At 41.8% G+C, this 15,693-nt stretch overlaps 1 protein-coding gene across 8 annotated transcripts in view; it reads right to left on the reverse strand.

The window, feature by feature from the left end:
- Positions 1-15,693, reverse strand: part of HECTD4 (HECT domain E3 ubiquitin protein ligase 4) — a 178,256-nt gene that overhangs the window by 42,241 nt on the left and 120,322 nt on the right. For all 8 annotated transcript variants that reach the window (XM_051972808.1, XM_051972812.1, XM_051972811.1 and 5 more), the window contains exons 33-45: positions 13,570-13,716; positions 12,440-12,624; positions 11,284-11,437; positions 9,777-10,057; positions 9,404-9,593; positions 8,329-8,410; positions 7,695-7,897; positions 6,182-6,317; positions 5,482-5,664; positions 4,484-4,648; positions 3,935-4,104; positions 3,353-3,468; positions 18-121 (exon numbers count right to left, since the gene is read on the reverse strand). In XM_051972808.1, coding sequence (XP_051828768.1) covers positions 18-121; positions 3,353-3,468; positions 3,935-4,104; positions 4,484-4,648; positions 5,482-5,664; positions 6,182-6,317; positions 7,695-7,897; positions 8,329-8,410; positions 9,404-9,593; positions 9,777-10,057; positions 11,284-11,437; positions 12,440-12,624; positions 13,570-13,716 — 2,116 coding nt within the window. The remainder of the gene's footprint in view (positions 1-17; positions 122-3,352; positions 3,469-3,934; positions 4,105-4,483; positions 4,649-5,481; positions 5,665-6,181; positions 6,318-7,694; positions 7,898-8,328; positions 8,411-9,403; positions 9,594-9,776; positions 10,058-11,283; positions 11,438-12,439; positions 12,625-13,569; positions 13,717-15,693) is intronic.

A 15,693-nucleotide genomic window follows, 5' to 3' on the forward strand; every position in this document is an offset into this window, starting at 1 on the left:
GCCACCATTGAGCTTACCTGTCTGCGGTCTGCCTGGAGAGGCGGGGGTGGGGGTCGAGCACAGTCTCGGTAGAGCATCCTTAACCTCTCACATTGCACTTCCACAACCAGAAGCCGCTCTCCTGCAATACCACAAATCAAATTTGGGAAATCCACCACAAAAAAGCAATGACAGCACACAATACATATTTACAGAGCTTTAAGGGTGACAGTTCTTTTCCCCACCAATCTTATGAGTAGGGAATATAAACATTCTCCACTTTCTAGATGAAAAGACTGAAGCCCAAAAAGTCACATAGCTAGTGAGCAGAGCAAGGATCCAGTTTTCCTGACTCCCCACCAAGCATTCTTTCCACTCAGCAGTATCGCTTTTCTCCAATTCCAAAATTCCAAATCTTTTAGAACCAGAAGAAATTGCTCATAACTTGGCTTCAACATACATTTTACAAACATTTATTGCTTAGCATCTATTATATGCATGGTACCATGGGATACTAAAACAAAAATCACAACAGTTCCTGTCCTCAAGAAGTTTACATTCTATTTGTAAATATGGGACAACTGGGCAGGGTATCCTGGACATCTTAAAAAAGAGAAAGAATAAAAAAAGATATGATACTATGGCAATTCATCCAATATTGACTGAGGACTTAAAAAGTACAAGGCACTATGGAGCATACAAAGTGAGAGAACGTCTCTGAGCTGCTCACGTCCAGGTGAGGGTTCTAGGCAGGCCTCAGATCCATGACAGAGCAGTACAAAGTGCTGTAGGAATTCAGCTGAGGTAGGAAGGGTTCCAAGTCTGGGACAAGAGGAAAGCATGTGAGCCAATGTCCCTTAGCAGGGAGGCCAAGGACACCCTAGGCCTCCGAGAAATGTCCCAGGGTCCTGACAATTTGTGGACAAGATGAGTGAGAGACAAGGCCGAAGAGGGGAACTGAGGCTGCCCAGTAAGGACCAAGAGCGCTTCGCTGACAGGCATGATTTTGATTTGCTGGACAAGGGGGAGACACTGAGGCCATCTTCATGCAGAGGCTTGACATATTCAAAATGGATTTAAAGATTAACTGGGGGAGAGGGAGTGATCAGTCAGTAAGAAATGAAATCAGAATGAGGGGGTGATGACAATAGGAGTGGAAATGAGGCCCTAATAATGAGGAACTGGGGTAAAGCTAGGGGAATTCTGTGGTGTTAAGGGTAAGAGGATGACAGTCCATTGAGGACATGTGGCTGGGGAATGGCAGGAAAGAGAGCAGGATGATTGTGGTCTCAGGGGAGTGAGCAGAGCATGCATGAGGAGATATTAAGAAGGGAGCTGGAAACAGAAGACTGCCTAAGGAAAAAGAAGAATAAAGAAAATAGTATATATTTCCAGGGACTTTAGGAACATGATGCACTTGAAGCTTCTGAGCTTCCCACCCCTAACTGAATGGAATTAGAGCAGTTTACTAATAGCAGTTTCTTCTGTGGATGACATAGTAAACAAAAGAGAAATTTTTACCAGAAGCTGCAAACATAAGCTTCAGCTGCTGCCTAATTCTATAATATCATGAAATCACTTTTCAATGTACAAATTGTGATTATTTAGTGGAAGATCACTGATGCTCAAGATAATCTTATCCTAATTAAGCCTAGAAAGCTAAGATTATTATGATCCAACCATTCTGGAGAGCAATTTGGAGCCATGCTCCAAAGACTATAAAACTACATAGCTTTTGATCCAGCAGTCTCACTACTTACCGGATCTTTTCCCTAAGGAGATTATAAAAAAGGGAAAAGGATCCACATGTGCAAAAATGTTTGTAGCAGTCCCTTTTGTAGTGGCAAGGAACTGGAAAATGAGTGGCTGCCTATCAGTTGGGGAATGGCTGAATAAGTTATAGTATATGAATGTAATGGAATATTATTGTGCTGTAAGAATTGATCAGCAGGCTGATTTCAGAGAGATTTGGAGAGACTTATGTGAACTGATGCTGAATGAAGTGAGTAGAACCAAGAGAACATTGTACACAGTATCAAGAAAATTATGTGATAATCAACTGTGATAAATATCAACAATGAGGTGATTCAAGGCAAGAGACTTTGATGGAAAGAGCCATCTCCTTCCAGAAAGAGAACTATAGAGATTTAATGTGGATCAAAACATAGGATTTTCACCTTTTTTTGTTATTTGCTTGTTTTTTCCCCCCTTCTGATCTTATTTTTCTTGTGCAGCATGACAAACATGGAAATATATTTTTAAAAGTTGCACATGTTTAACCTATATTGGATTGCTTGCTTGGGGAGAGGAAGAAGGGGAAAGGAAAAAAAAACAACTCAGAACATAAGGTTTTGCAAAGGTGAATGTTGAAAACTCTCTTTACATGTATTTGGAAAAATAAAATACTATTAAAATAAAAAAAAAGAAAGCAGATTACTTTAAAGATGCCTCTTTACAAAAGCAAATGATGAATTTGATCATTATAATCTTTCAAACTAGCCAAAACCTGTCTCAAAAGGAAGCTTGAGCCAGAAACACTAAACTGCAGAAAGTCAAATTGGGACACAGCTAGAGCTAAACATGAAGCCCATTCTGGAAGAAATTTCAGTCTAGGAGCTGAACAGATTCCTTTAAAGTTTATAGACTAAACATCCTCATTTTCTCCTGTTCTTTCTCTCTGTATTTTATAATCTTCTATTTTCCAGCCAAGACTTCTGATTAATAAGGGCAAGGAGATTCAGCTATAAAAATAAAATAAAGAATTTAAAGGAGGGTCAGAGACTAAAAGCAGGGATAAGCACAAGGAAAGGCAAAGGATAAAAGGGAATTCATAATAATATATACAGAAAATGACCTATTTCCTCCAAAAGAAGAAAAAATAAGGAAAACCTTGAAGAGACCAAAAGACACATATTTCTTTCCTCTAGATAGTAAAAAATGCCTAGATAGGTAACATTAAAGAAATGATAATCTAATCTTGAACTTAAAAATGATTCTTCATAACTTCATAATTATGGCACTGAAACCATTTGGTTAATGTTCATTTATATAAATACATGCAAAGGACATCTTATTGTAAACACTTAACTTTGTTTTCAATCAAGTGCACCCAACATCAATATTGAGACCATACATAAAACATTCCAAAAGATTATTAAATTTCAGTGAGAAAAAGATAGATGAAACAGCCTTAATGTTAACATTTTAAAAGTAGGGATGACTCATTTACAGCAGTGTCTCTTCAGATTTGGGAGTTCAGCCACTGTCTTAGATGGCAGGCGCTCAAGGAAACGGGCCCCAGGCCCACATACGACTGCAGGGATGCACACCTGCCAAATGGCCCCAGTGATGGCTGAGAATGGGAGGTACCTACCGGGACTGCACTCCTGAGCCACGAGGTTGAGAACTTCAACAGCTGCTGGACACTGCTGTAGGAATTCTTCACAAAACAGACTGTCTTCTAAAAGCTGGGCCATGACAAGGCATGCTCTTGATGGTAAAAGACATTTAAAAACATTTCACAACTGTCAATAAAATCTTACTTTTACTTAATGAATTAAAATTACTTAATGAAGTCACCTTGAAAAGTGAGCTCCAGACGAGTCTGCTGCTGCCCCCAAGCTGCCCCTGGCCTCCAATCCCCCATCTCCTCAGGCTTTCCCTAAGCTGGCTACATCAAGGGCACATGGAGATGCTTCCTTTTTACAGGTGCTAGGTGTCGTGGCTGCTGAAGGGAAACGATCTACACCCACAACGATGGAGTCATAGAATACTATGTTTTCAGCACCAAAGCACAAGAGGTGTCAGTATTGGGAAGGCCCAAACCGTTTCAAAGAAGGCTCAGCTGTGACGGGCAGGCCACGGTCTACCATCACTGCTCTCCTCCCACTCCCTAGGTTCTAGGATGAGCCTGCGTGCTTGTTGATGAAAAGAGAGACAGGAACACTACACTCACCTCGTTCTGATCTCAGCAAGGAGTCGAACCACTGCCATTACTGGAGTTGAGCCATCTCCTGTTGCAGGAAGTGAGGTATGAATAGATAGACTTCCCTCCTGAGGAAGCAACATGGACTGGACTGCCTGTACTACCTTCTCAGTAATGGACAGTTTATGAAGAGGCAATGCCTGATGGCGGTGGTGGGGGGGGCACGGCAAAAAGTTAAATTCAAGTAGTTAGTTTCTAAGAAATGAGGGTGTTATTATCTGGAGTAGTTAATTCTCATTTTGCACAGTCAATTTAAAAAAATGCCATACACACAGAAAACTAAAAATCACAACAAAGCAGCAAAACACAGTAGATCTCCGATATAAAAGAACATATCTTATATCACATACAGGGCAACTTCCATACAAACATTGCTTTGAAATGCTCACAACCAAGATGCATGCAAATCATAAGCCACATTTAATTTAGCCACCTATTTTCCACATAATGTCTATGTATATTACTCATGACTGTGCAAATGACCATTGAGTGTGACATTGGATTTGAAAACGACCTTACCTCAGATCTTGGAACACAAAGTCTAGATAATGGAATAGTCAATGTGTCTGACGCTTGCGAGGTCTTTCTACAGTCTATGGGTGGAAATTTGACAGTGGCTATACCTTCCTGCTCATTGATTGACGCCACTACTCCAATGCTCCCGGATATTCCTCTCCCCAATACCTAGAGAGAGAAATGACTCAGCCCCAAGAATATCCATGCCTTGCCAGTTATCTGTGGGACAGGCCAAGTTGTGGTCAAAAGTAAAAGACAACTCACAAACTTTATAAACTAGAGTTAGTTCACTATATATTTTGGAAATGAGGCCTTTATCAGAATCTTTGACTAAAAATGTTTTCCCGATTTATTGCTTCCCTTCTAATCTTGCAACTAACCAACTTTAAAAGATAGTACTAAGTACAAGAAGCAACACTTGTGTGGTATGGTCTTAACTGACCTGCTTCAAATGCTACAATCAGTGAAATGCCGTGAGATACAGTGTGTATTTTATACAATTTATTTCAGAAATGCCTTCACTACAAAGCTCCTCCACACCTTCTCATGGCACAGAGATGGTCATGTGCTCTCCAAGACTATGGCACCTTAAGGTAACCTCTAGCAAGTCACAGCAATCAGGGAATATTTTTCAATAGTAGGGCTTTGGATTCCCCTGTGGATTCCCCATCCAAAGATCAGTTTAGCTAAGTGCAGCAAGTCAGTCAGAGGCTTACAGGCTCCAGACCTTGGAGATATTGAGGGAATGAAATGAGTACCGCTGGAACCATGGCAGTACATCTCCAGCGGCATGGATTACTCATTTTATAAATAAGTAGCTGGGAACAAGCTTCAGGACTGAATGAATCCTTTCAGATTTTAGCTTTAACCTCTAAACTACAAAGCTCCATTTTAACTGGGCTGAGAAGATTTGTTCTACAGCTCTTCAATCTGGGCAATAAGCTGATATTCCAAAGTGAAGGTTCAAGGATTAAGAAGATGGCACAAAAGGGGTGTACTACCTGCACTTCAGACCCTATCTTGATGGTCTCTTTAAAGCCCCCAAGTGCACACAATGCAGCTACGGCTTGTCGGGCAATCCTCTGAAGCTTGGCAAGCTTCCGACCACTGCTGCTCCCATTCTCCAGGATGCTTTCAGCATACTTTCCCAGCTGGGGGATGTACATCAGAGCTTGAGACAGAACCTAAGTGAATGGGAGAGAGGACAGGGCTAGAATCTGGGTCATTTTTTGAATGAACATTTCACAGAAAAGAAATAAAATGGATAGGTCCTTCTATATTCTAAATGACAGACACAACAATCCCATAGGGGGTCCTGTGGGGTCCCAAGGGTGAGTAGCATGAATTTCACAGGGCCTGTGGCTCTTGTGTGATCACAGAACTGACAAACATAACCATGATATATAGGAAAATGGAACATCACATTGCGAGGGGTGCAAAACAAAAACTGTCCATATGAAAGCAAGTAAATCTAATTAATTTTAAGACATAGTGCAAAGAATTCACCTTAAAGACTATTACAGTAAAGAGGGAATTAATTACAGAGATTTAGTTTAAAAAAAGTACTTCCATTTACTGCTTTATGAGGCATCAATGTCAATTCAGTGCAATTACATTTAAATTTAACTAAACCAAAAATTAAAACATAAGGTCCAATTTAAGATGTCAGTAACTTGAATCAAGCCAAATTGTAATGCTCACCTTTTCGGCGGTTGTCGTCCATATCTGAGCAGCATTTGACTCCGGTGCCATTAACAAACTATGAAGCAGGGCAATCACCTCTGCGGCCATGCTGTTTGCGACATGGCCACTGATGAACGGGCGCACAGGGTCAGTTCTGGAGATGAGGTGGAGACACAGAAGGGGATAAGGTGACCAAGAAGGCTCACCAAACCAAGAGGAGGGCCTTCAGCATTGTGATTGCTCAGGAGCGGTTTTGTCACATGAAGCAGTTTGTCAGGGTTAAGTCAAAATACGTTATGCTGGCAGGTATGGAGAAAATGAAGCAGACTCTCAGTGTGGAGGCTTAGCAGCCCCAGAATTTAGAATTCCCAAAGACACATTTTCCTGTTTTTTCTCTCTTAGTGAGCATCTCATCCAAGGCTTCTTAAACTTTCTCCACTTTAGACTCCTTTTTGCCTGAGAAATTTGGACATGATCCTTTCTCAAATCTAAGCTGAGGTGTTTCTGGCAGGATTTGTGCACATGCAATAAAGAATGGGCATGTTGTGTGTGCAGAACCAAAGGTATGGTGAAGTTACACGATGCAGCACAGGCAAGCATGCTAGAAACTTCTCAGATTTGTTACGTGTCTGATTTTGAATTAATTTTTGGTCCTTGCATTCAGAAATCTTTTACTCTTGCCAAATTTTTCACAACATTAGGGGCACACATTTTAAGAAGCTTTGAACTAGATAATGGACATAGTGCATAGAAACAATTCCTCAAGGCAAAGGAAGCCTTAACCCTCATCTACTCTGGGTTTTCCAGCATGAAACAACCTTCCCAAGAATAGTTATTTGTTTAATCCATCTTAGGAGTGGAGTGAAGTGGAGAGAAAGCACAACATAAGCATAACAAGGATTGAGAGTGGGAGGTTTGAGCTTTGCAAAAGAGAAGGAATGACATAAAGTCTCCCTATTTCTCTCCAGTTATACTGGGTGTTTCGTAGAGTAGTCACTCAGAATAAATTCCCCTTCTTCTTCCTGATTTGGCTGTGGTCCTTAGAAATTAGCACTTCCAAACCGTGCATTTTGGACAAACCTATAACCTACATAGATGTCAAGGCCCAGAGACATTTCTTTGTCTACACCCAAATAAGCCGTAATTCTAATGGATGGGAAGTCGGTGCTTTGTGACTTATGTCTTCATTTCAATTTTCCCATATCCCCTCAAATTTTCCATATCCAATTTTCCTTTTTTTCTGCTATTAGCCCAGCTGACAGGTGTGAGGTAGTACCGCAGAGTTGTTTTAATTTGCACTTCAGTAATCAACAGTGATTTAGAGCATTTTTTCTCGTGACTTTAGATAGCTTTGCTTTCTTACTTTGAAAACTGCCTGCTCATATCCTTTGACCATTTGTCAAATGGAAAAAAATGACTTGTATTCTCATAAATTTGTATGTCTACAATTCAAACAGGTAAAGGAAATGAAACAAAATTAGAAGCCAGTTTATTAAAAAATCAATCTTAGATTAGTTTGGAAAGCCTCTACCTTGCAAGTTCGGAATTCCTCTCTCGACAAATGGAAGTCTGAGCAGTTTTCTTTTTGTCACCTGTGGACAACCCACTCATGGTCTCCGGGTTGACAGTTTCTACGGGAGGCCCAACACTGACAATGAGGCCTGACTGGGCCCATTTAGTTGCCTTTCGAAGGGCAGCTGCAGCTTCTTCTGTGATCACTTCACAGCAGCCACTCTGAGAAATCAAGATGAGAAATGTTTGAAATATTTGGCCCGCTTGATCCCATCCTAGCCATCAACCTCATCCATCTAAGTGCTGCCAAACTATTTTTAACTGTGATACTTCTCTGGAACTGAAGGAAAAAATTCCACAATGTCATTTTCTAGAGCCCCAACCTCTAATACCTAATCTCTTTTCACATTTCAGGATTTGTATTTTAATAGAGACAGTTATAACTGTCTTTTCATCTTCTTACCCTTAGTTAATACATTGGCTTATGAGAAATGTCAAAATTTCCTGTCTATTTGCCCTGCTTTGTGAGGAACTGAATTGATTCCCTACTTCTCCATCATGCTGGATGGACCTGAACAATGGAAAATGCCGTCAGATCTAAGAATGACTGATGATGGTGTTCAGGAGCACAGGGTCCTCCATGCCAGGCTCACCTTTGTCATGTCGCGGTCCATTTTCACTACTTTCTCCATGTTGGCACCTGTGCCAAGTCTGAATGGCCTCCCTTCAGAACTGCTGCATATGCAAAGGAAAAGAATGGGGGCAGATTGTTAGTAGGAAAGGTGAGAGGTAACAAAAAATGAGGTTATCTTGTTTTTAAAGAAGGACAAAATTTCCCAAAGTGGTTTGCCTGCTATTCATTACAGAGGCTTTAGGGAAGAACAAAATACAGCAATCACTCCATCAGCATTATTTGTCCTCTAGGGCCACTGGGGATACAGTGACAAAAGTGAAACAGGTCCTGCCCTCAAAGACCTTACAACCAATTAAAACAAAGCCTGTTTACATTGGAGTAAATACAGCACATGTACATCATGTACAAGAATGTCTACTCCCTGGCCCACTCCACCTTGTCCCACTTCCCTCCCCATCTGAGTGCCCAGCCCAGCTATCTGCTGGTACACAGTGGGTCATGTCCCTTTCCAGATCCTGTTATGGGCACGACTAAATCAATCTTGTCACGGAGCTGAAAAGGACTTGTCAACTGGCTCTCCTGTGCCTTGACTTACACAACTTCCCAAATCAAACCCTCTGACTTTTAACTGGCACTGTTTTAAATGTGACAGCTCTCCGCCCTGGAACAAACTGTGGGAGAGAGACCATCTGCTTTTGTATTTGTATCTGCCACATTTAGCACAGGTTAAAGAAAAGTTTCCCATTTATTCTTTCATTCATTCTCTCCCAGGATCCTCATGGGTTTGTAATATCTGGATCCCAAGGACACTTTTACTTGCCTGTGCTTCCACAATCCACCCATTTCATGTGCATAAGATACACTTCCAAGAGAATCAGGTTCCTGCCCCTAATGGTGCTGCTAGGGTGCTGTGCTTTGGCAAATAGTCTTTCTGAGCAGCCACAGCTGACCAGCCAACCACCCCATGGCCGGGCTGGGGACTGGCCCTTCAGACACTCCATAAGGAAGGCTGTGAGACGCCAGGAGGAGAGCAGGGGCCAAGGAGCGAGGGCTCCACTGCTATCCCTGACACCTACTGTCCAGCTTGGACTTACCTCAGCAGGGGCTGCAGAACCTCGTGTGACGACTGATCTTCTCTCTTGTGAATAAAAATGGAAAGCTTGCCATCCACTGCCTCGCTCTCCTCTCCAGGGTCCTTGTCTCCTTTGAGGGAATTCTTCGGGCTGGCTTTTGCCAAGGTGGTATCCGGTTCAGAGGCAGTAGGAGAAAGCACAGTCTGGCACCCTTCAAGGAAAAGGCAGAGCCCCATTAGAAGCTGCCCACAGTGCCATTCTGTGCTAAGGCCCCTGCCCCAGGAAAAGGAAAAGGGAAAGCCCCTGGCTTTCTCTCTGGCCAGCATGCCCCGATGCACCACGTTAAAGACCACAGAAGAAAGGCTGAGCTTTCGTGCCTTCCCTGGCTCTTTACCTGGGACCACATAATCTGCCAACTTTGCCAAGAGCAGGGATGCAATCTTAGAGGCTGGGTCACTGGGATCATCCTGCTCATTGTTTAGGGAGGGCACCGAGTAGCTCCAGGGGGGCAGCTCCACGTTCCCACAGTCTTCCACACTCATCAGAGGCAGGGCTGCCCGGCAAAGCTGAAGGATGATCAGGACCAGCTTTGGAGAAGGGCGCTGGTCAAGCAGCAGAGAAAGCAGTTTGGACACACATGCTGGCTGGCTCAGGATTGCTTTCCCAATGTGACTCCTGGAGAGGAAAATGGGGCATGTGAGATGGGACTGCAAACACAACAGCCAAGCTCTCTGAGAGAAGAACCATTCACCTCTAGAAGAGAGATCTGCTAAAAAAAGACACCTTGGCTTTGGCACTGGGATTTTAGGAGACACAAACATTGGGAACACCTTTGCTCTCTCCTAAGATCCAGACCCAGGGGCCTTTTCTCAGTCCTCATCCTCCATCCTCTGCAGCCTCTGACACCAACAATCATGGCTTCTCCTTCCCTGGGTTTGTCCCACCAGGACTTCTCAGCATTCATCAACTGGACTTGGTCCCCAAGACTTTCTCCTAGGACCTCTCCTCTTTTGCCTGCACCTCATCTCCTGGGATGATCCCTCCTCAGCTCCCATCTCTGGGCAGAAGACTCCCAAATCTCTCTACTAAGTATCGGGCTCTCCGAGCTGCACCAGCCAACATCCGTACACCTCTAACTGAATGTCCCACCAACACTTCAAACTCATTCTTTTCTCCCCAATTTCCTTAATACAACTTGTCAGGGCTACCACCACCCTCTCAATCGCTCAGGCTTTCCACTCACCAACATATCCAATCTGTCATCAAATCTTCCTTTGCTGCATATCTTATCCATGGCCCCTGCTCTCCACTCATGCAGCCAACACTATGGGCCAGGCCCTCATCCTTTCCTGCCTAGACTCCTGCCCTGGCCTTTCAGCTGGCCTCCCTGTCTCCTGTCTCTCCACCACTGACAAAGCCATTTTCTGTTAATAGACTTTTCGTATTCTCTGAGGTCCAGTCACCCTGGTCTTGTAGCCGCTCCTCATGTGACTCATCATCCCTACACACACACTCTGCCTTTCCCAAGGCAATCTCCCAAGCCGGGAATGCTCTGCCTCCCTCCATCCCCTCCTCAGACTCCTTCCTTCCTTGGCTTCCTCTCCAGGAGGCCCTTCTCAAGGCCACTTTCTGCTTCTTGGTCTGCTTCTCACTGGAGCCAGCTTCAGCCTGACTGCTCAAGCTACAGAGTCTGTCCATGAGCTGAACGAGGCCGCTGCGGACCAAATCTCCACAAATGACAACATTACTCAGACTTTGGCACAAAATCGGAAAGCTCTTGAGATTATCAATTAGGATTTTTCAAAAAGAGAGTTCGTTTCAAAAACAACTCAAGGATCAAGATTCTGAAGACCATGTGGCCCACAGTTCTTGGCCCACCCACAGACTCCCCTTCAGCATACCTGGAGAGATCATTCAGAAGACTGAGAACATCCTGAAGGGCATCATTTCCAGCGGCCTGGTTGCCACAGCATTCGGTCGCTCGGGCAAGGTGGTTGGTGAGCAGGCTGGATACCTGACGTGCCAGGCCCGAGTGTACAGCCTCAGTAGAGCCACCTGTGATATCAGAGGCAGAGATGGGGTACAGGTAATGAGATGGCAGCAAACCTAAGACTTTACTGGACTGGCACAGATTCGCCTTGAGGAAGCACTTGCTTTGTGAAACCTTTTTATTGCTGCTTGGGCTTCCTTAATTTTGGTATAGCTTATTCTTCATCAGCCTTGACAAAGACATTTCAATAGCTCCATGTAGACTAGTCCTAGCTACAAGGGAAAACACTATCTCACATGTAACCAGGAGCAGCCATTTTCTTTGATTAGGAAAGATCAGCAACCATCAAGAAATGTAATAATGAAAATAGGACTGACTTCTTGTTTGAATCATGTATGAGATTTCATTAGTAGAGAAAACGTCCTCCAACAGTACAGATCAGCTTCCTCTCTGCATAGTGTTGTGGAGAGTTCTGGGAGCACAGAGAAGGCACAGAGCCAAGACACTGTGGGAGGGACTTCAGTGCCCATCCAGCTGGTCACTGTTGCCTTTCTACTGAATATAGTCTTAAAGAAAATATGCTGCTTCTGACTAATACCAAACTTCTCATTAGAATACTGACTTTTTCTCTGGCATGTCTGCTCTCCGCCTTCACCAGTTCAGTGCTTCTTAAAACTTTCAGGTAACTCTAAAGGTTGGTCCTAAGGCCATAAGAGACTCTTCCCGACCCCCTTTTGTACAGTTGCTGTGTTTTCCCAATATATCTTGAGCACTAAACTGAAAATGAATGTTATCTAGGAATATAACTAGTAAACACCATCTTAATGCTAAGCCATTAGTGATGAGAGGATTTCACTGGATTATCTCCTAAGTGTAGACAGAAATAAGAAAAAAGCTGTTTAACTTTGGGAAGGTAGAACTAACTAGCTCTTAAAAAACACTAAGGATATCTTTTAGCTCATGGTTTTTCTCAGAAACAGTGAGAAAAGGCTCTTGCTGCATGAGCTAGGGGTTAGAGATGGGGTCCAAGGCAAACTTGTGTGGGGTTGGGGCTCCCCTCTTCTCACCTTCTTCTTTTTCCCACTCTACACAGCGATTGGCGAGCACCTGGAAGGCTGCCCAGGCCATGGCAGCCACTTTCTGCTTCTTGGTCTGCTTCTCACTGGAGCCAGCTTCAGCCTGACTGCTCAAGCTACAGAGTCTGTCCATGAGCTGAACGAGGCCGCTGCGGACCAAGCACTTTTCTTCACTCCTATACACGGAGAAGAAAAAGGCACCAGAAAAGATGTATAAATGAAAGATCCTCACAGGATGACGGCTCAACACTCAGCTCATTCAGGAGGTTAGAAAACATCTGGGTGAAGTCTTTGATCAGCTTGTAAAATGCTTCAATGATACCTTCACAACAAATGGTCAATTCAATGGATTTTTTTCTCTTTTTTGGGGGGAGGGAGAGGATTGTTTTGTTTTTTAAACAAAACCCCTAAGCAAAAGCTAATAAGGGCAACTTCGGTTTGTCAAAATGGCCAAGTGATCCATAGAAGAGTAGTTTTTTAAGGTTTAGGAAGAAAATTAATGCCGAAGAAGAATGCCTTTCACCATGATATTTCTTCATCCTTCCGGGTCATGCATTTTCACAACATAATGCGATTGTCAATGTCTAGTTATGACTCTAGAGGATGAACATTATAGAATTTACATGGATCTTAATGGCTGAAAGAGATTAAATAAATCTGAAGTCAGAATGAGTGACAGCTTCTTTTGATCACAAAAGGCTGCAAAATTCAAAGTCAGATCTCAAACTTTTAAAATGAAAACAGAATAAAAGCAAAAAAAAAAAAATATATGGGAGAGCAAAGACTGCTCTCCTTCTTCACCAGTTCAGTGCCTCTTAAAATTCTCAGTAACTCTAAAGCTTGGTCCCAAGGTCATAAGAGATTCTTCCTGACCCCCTTCCCTATAGTTGCAGTGCTTTCCCAATAAAGTGACTTTGCATATGTGTACATTTGTCTCCCTCAGTACACTTGACTCTTATCTTTGTATCTCTAGTGATGGGCATAAGAGGTAGATGCATAATAAAAACTTGTTGAATCATTGCTCCCTTACTCAAAAGAAGAGGAACATTTTAATAAGATGCTCAACCTTCTAATTACAGGGTGGCATTTTCTTGTTAATTGAACAAAACAACAACTTTTACCTGGTGTAAGGTATGGTGCATAAGAGACCAATGCTATTTGCACAAGCAATAGGATAACGAGCACACAAGGATACCACGGAGGTCATCGTTTCTCCAAAGGCTTCCTGCACCTGCTCGACCATTCCACCACAGGTTAGTTCTTCAATTCTATGAAAATAGAAATCAAAACACACTATCTTGTTTATTCCCCTTTATTTTGCAGATAAAGAAAACCAATGCTTTAGTGTGCCAGACCTAAAACTGTTTTATAAAGCAGCAATCATCAAAACCATTTGGTATTGGCTAAGAAATAGAGCAGTGGATCAGTGGAAAAGGTTAGGTTTACAAGACACAATAATCAATGACTGTAGTAATTTAGTCTTTGATAATCTAAACACTCCAGCTTTTGGGATAAGAATTCACTATCTGAAAAGAATTGCTGGGAAACAGGTTATTTTTACCTTCTGAATCCAATTCTTCCCCTGCAACAAGAGAACTGTTTGGTTCTGCACATACATATTGTATCTAGGATTTACTATAACATATTTAACATGTATAAGACTGCCTGCCATCTAGAGGAGGGGGTGGAGGGAGGGAAGGGAAAAATCGGAACAGAAATGAGTGCAAGGGATAATGTTGTAAAAAATTAACCATGCATATGTACTGTCAATAAAAAGTTATAGTTTTTTAAAAAAAGATTAAAAAAAAAAAGAACTGCTGGGAAAATTGGAAAATAGTATGGCAGAAACTGGGCCTATCCATACCTATCATCTTATGCCACGATAAGGTCAAAATGAGTTCATGAATTAAATATAAAGGATGATACTATAAGCAAATTAGGAGAACAAGGGATAGTTTACCTTTCAGGTCTGTGGAGAAGGAAGGAATTTATGGCCAAAGAAGCATTAGAGAACAATATGAAATGCAAAATGGGATATTATATTAAATTTTAAAGGTTTTGTACAAACAAAACCAAGGCAGCCAAGATTAGAAAGGAAGCAGAAGACTGGGAAAAAAATTTTACATCCAAAGGTTCTAATAAAGGCCCCATTTCTAAAATTATAATATAGAGAATTGACTCAAATTTATAAGAATACAAACCATTCTTCAATTGATAAATGATCAAAGGATATGAACAATTTTCAGATGAAGAAATGAAAGCCATTTCTAGTCATATGAAAAAATGCTCTCACTACTGATTAGACAAATACAAGTTAAGACAACTCTGAGGTACCACTTCACACCTTTCAGAATGGCAGAGATGAAAGGAAAAGATAATGATAAATGCTGGAGGGGAGGTGGGAAAACTGGGACATTAATACAGCATGCTGTGAAATGATCCAACTATTCTGGAGAACAATTTGGAATTATACCCAAAGGTATCAAACTGTGCATACCCTTTGATCCAGCAGAGTTTCTACTAGGTCTTGCAGTCCAAGGAAATCATAAAAAAGGGAAAAGGACCCACATGTGCAAAAATGTTTGTAGAAGTCCTTTTTATAGTGGCAAGGAACTAGAAGCTAAGTGGATGTCCATCAGTTGGGGAATGGCTGAATAAGTTATGGTATATTAAAGTAATGGAATATTTTTCCATATAATTTTATTTTATTTTTTCATTATTATTTTTTATTATAGATTTTTATTGACAAAACATATGCATGGGTAATTTTTCAACATTGACCCTTGCAAAAACTTCTGTTCCAACTTTTCCCCTCCTTCCCTCCACCCCCTCCCCTAGATGGCAGGTAGTCCCATAAATGTTAAATATGTTAGAGTATATGTTAAATACAATATATGTGTACATATTTATACAGTTGCCTTGCTACACAAGAAAAATCAGAATTAGAAAGAAGGTTAAAATAATCTGGGAAGAAAAACAAAAATGCAAGCAAATAATAACAAAAAGAGTATAAATGCTATGTTGTGGTCCACACTCATTTCCCAGTGTTCTTTCACTGGATGTAGCTGGTTCTGTTCATTATTAATCAATTGGAACTGATTTGGATAGTAATGAAATATTATTATTCTGTAACAAATGATCAGCAGAATGATTTCAGAAAGGCCTGAAGAAAGAACTGATGCTAATGATGTGAATAGAATCAGAAGAACATTCCACACAACAACAACAAGATTATGTGATGATCA

The sequence above is a fragment of the Antechinus flavipes genome, chromosome 1, assembly GCF_016432865.1.
Source record: "Antechinus flavipes isolate AdamAnt ecotype Samford, QLD, Australia chromosome 1, AdamAnt_v2, whole genome shotgun sequence".
Taxonomy (NCBI): domain Eukaryota; kingdom Metazoa; phylum Chordata; class Mammalia; order Dasyuromorphia; family Dasyuridae; genus Antechinus; species Antechinus flavipes.